This window comes from Galeopterus variegatus, unplaced genomic scaffold, assembly GCF_000696425.1.
Source record: "Galeopterus variegatus unplaced genomic scaffold, G_variegatus-3.0.2 Scaffold22218, whole genome shotgun sequence".
NCBI classification, from domain to species: domain Eukaryota; kingdom Metazoa; phylum Chordata; class Mammalia; order Dermoptera; family Cynocephalidae; genus Galeopterus; species Galeopterus variegatus.
In genome coordinates, this window is record NW_007748329.1 from 11107 (window position 1) to 12232 (window position 1126).

General features: G+C 42.0%; 1 protein-coding gene across 1 annotated transcript in view; it reads left to right on the forward strand.

The window, feature by feature from the left end:
• LOC103583357 (HHIP-like protein 2) overlaps nucleotides 1-1126 on the forward strand; it is a gene marked incomplete at both ends in the record, with an annotated part of 18920 nt that overhangs the window by 6869 nt on the left and 10925 nt on the right. The window contains one exon of the mRNA XM_008564692.1: nucleotides 259-404. Coding sequence (XP_008562914.1) covers nucleotides 259-404 — 146 coding nt within the window. The remainder of the gene's footprint in view (nucleotides 1-258; nucleotides 405-1126) is intronic.

Sequence of the window (1126 nt, forward strand, 5' to 3'; positions counted from 1 at the left end):
ACTGAGGGTTGCGATCCGTTGCCGGACACGAAAAAAGACAAAAAGGAAAAAAAAAGAAAATGGGTTTCCCACCTATGGCAAATGGGTGACTGAGGTATCTCTGAAGCAGCTTTTTTGGTTCTTGGGGGAGGTGAGCTATTGATCTCTTTATGGGAGACCTGGTCCTAGTAGTCAAGCATTCCCTGATTCTTGGTGGGAAAATATCCTGCAGAGTGGAAATATGGATTCCTAAAATATAAGGTTTTATTTTTCATCTAGTCGACTTACGGCTTTGCAGGAAGATAGAAAAACCAAGAAATGGAAGAAACAGGATGTTTGCCTAGGCAGCACCAAGCTCTGTGCCTTTCCAGGGCTAATCAGTACTTACAGCAAATTCATCATCTCCTTTGCTGAAGACAAAGCAGGTACAAATTTGTACGGTTATTTGATGTCTGCTTTCTGGAACTTCATCATAGGCATTGACTGAACATTGGCTTAAACAGTAATTGCCACTTCTACTATTATCACTATCATTTTGTCATCTTTTATAATGTACTAGACACTGTTCTAAGCACTTCACATATCTTTTCCCATTTAGTAGTCACGACACCCCCATAATGTAATTATTATGCTCATTTCACCAGTGAAGAAACAGACTGACCATGCCAACCTACCCCTCTGTGTTTGAGCCACATGACCATTGTGAAGGGCAAATCATGGTCTATGCTTTGGTCCTTTTAACCCTTAGACTATAAAGAAGGTTCATGTGCTCCCCACCACCCCCAACATTTATTCTAAACTGCAGTTATAGGAACATGGACATCCTGCTGGTGTTCTCTGGGACNATTGTGTTTTCATTTTTATTGAGTTAAAAATATTTTCTAGGGCCAGCCCCGTGGCGCACTCGGAGAGTGCAGCACTTAGGTATACAGCGGCGCTCCTGCCGCGGGTTGGATGCTGGATCCTATATAGGGATGGCCTACGTGCTCACTTGCTGAGCATGGTGCGGACGACACCAAGCCAAGGGTAGTGATCCACTTACCGGTCACAAAAAAAAAAAAAATTCTAATTTCCCTTGTGATTTCTTTGTCTCATGAGTTATTTCAAAGGGTGTTATATAGTTTCCAAATATCTGAATATTTTCCAG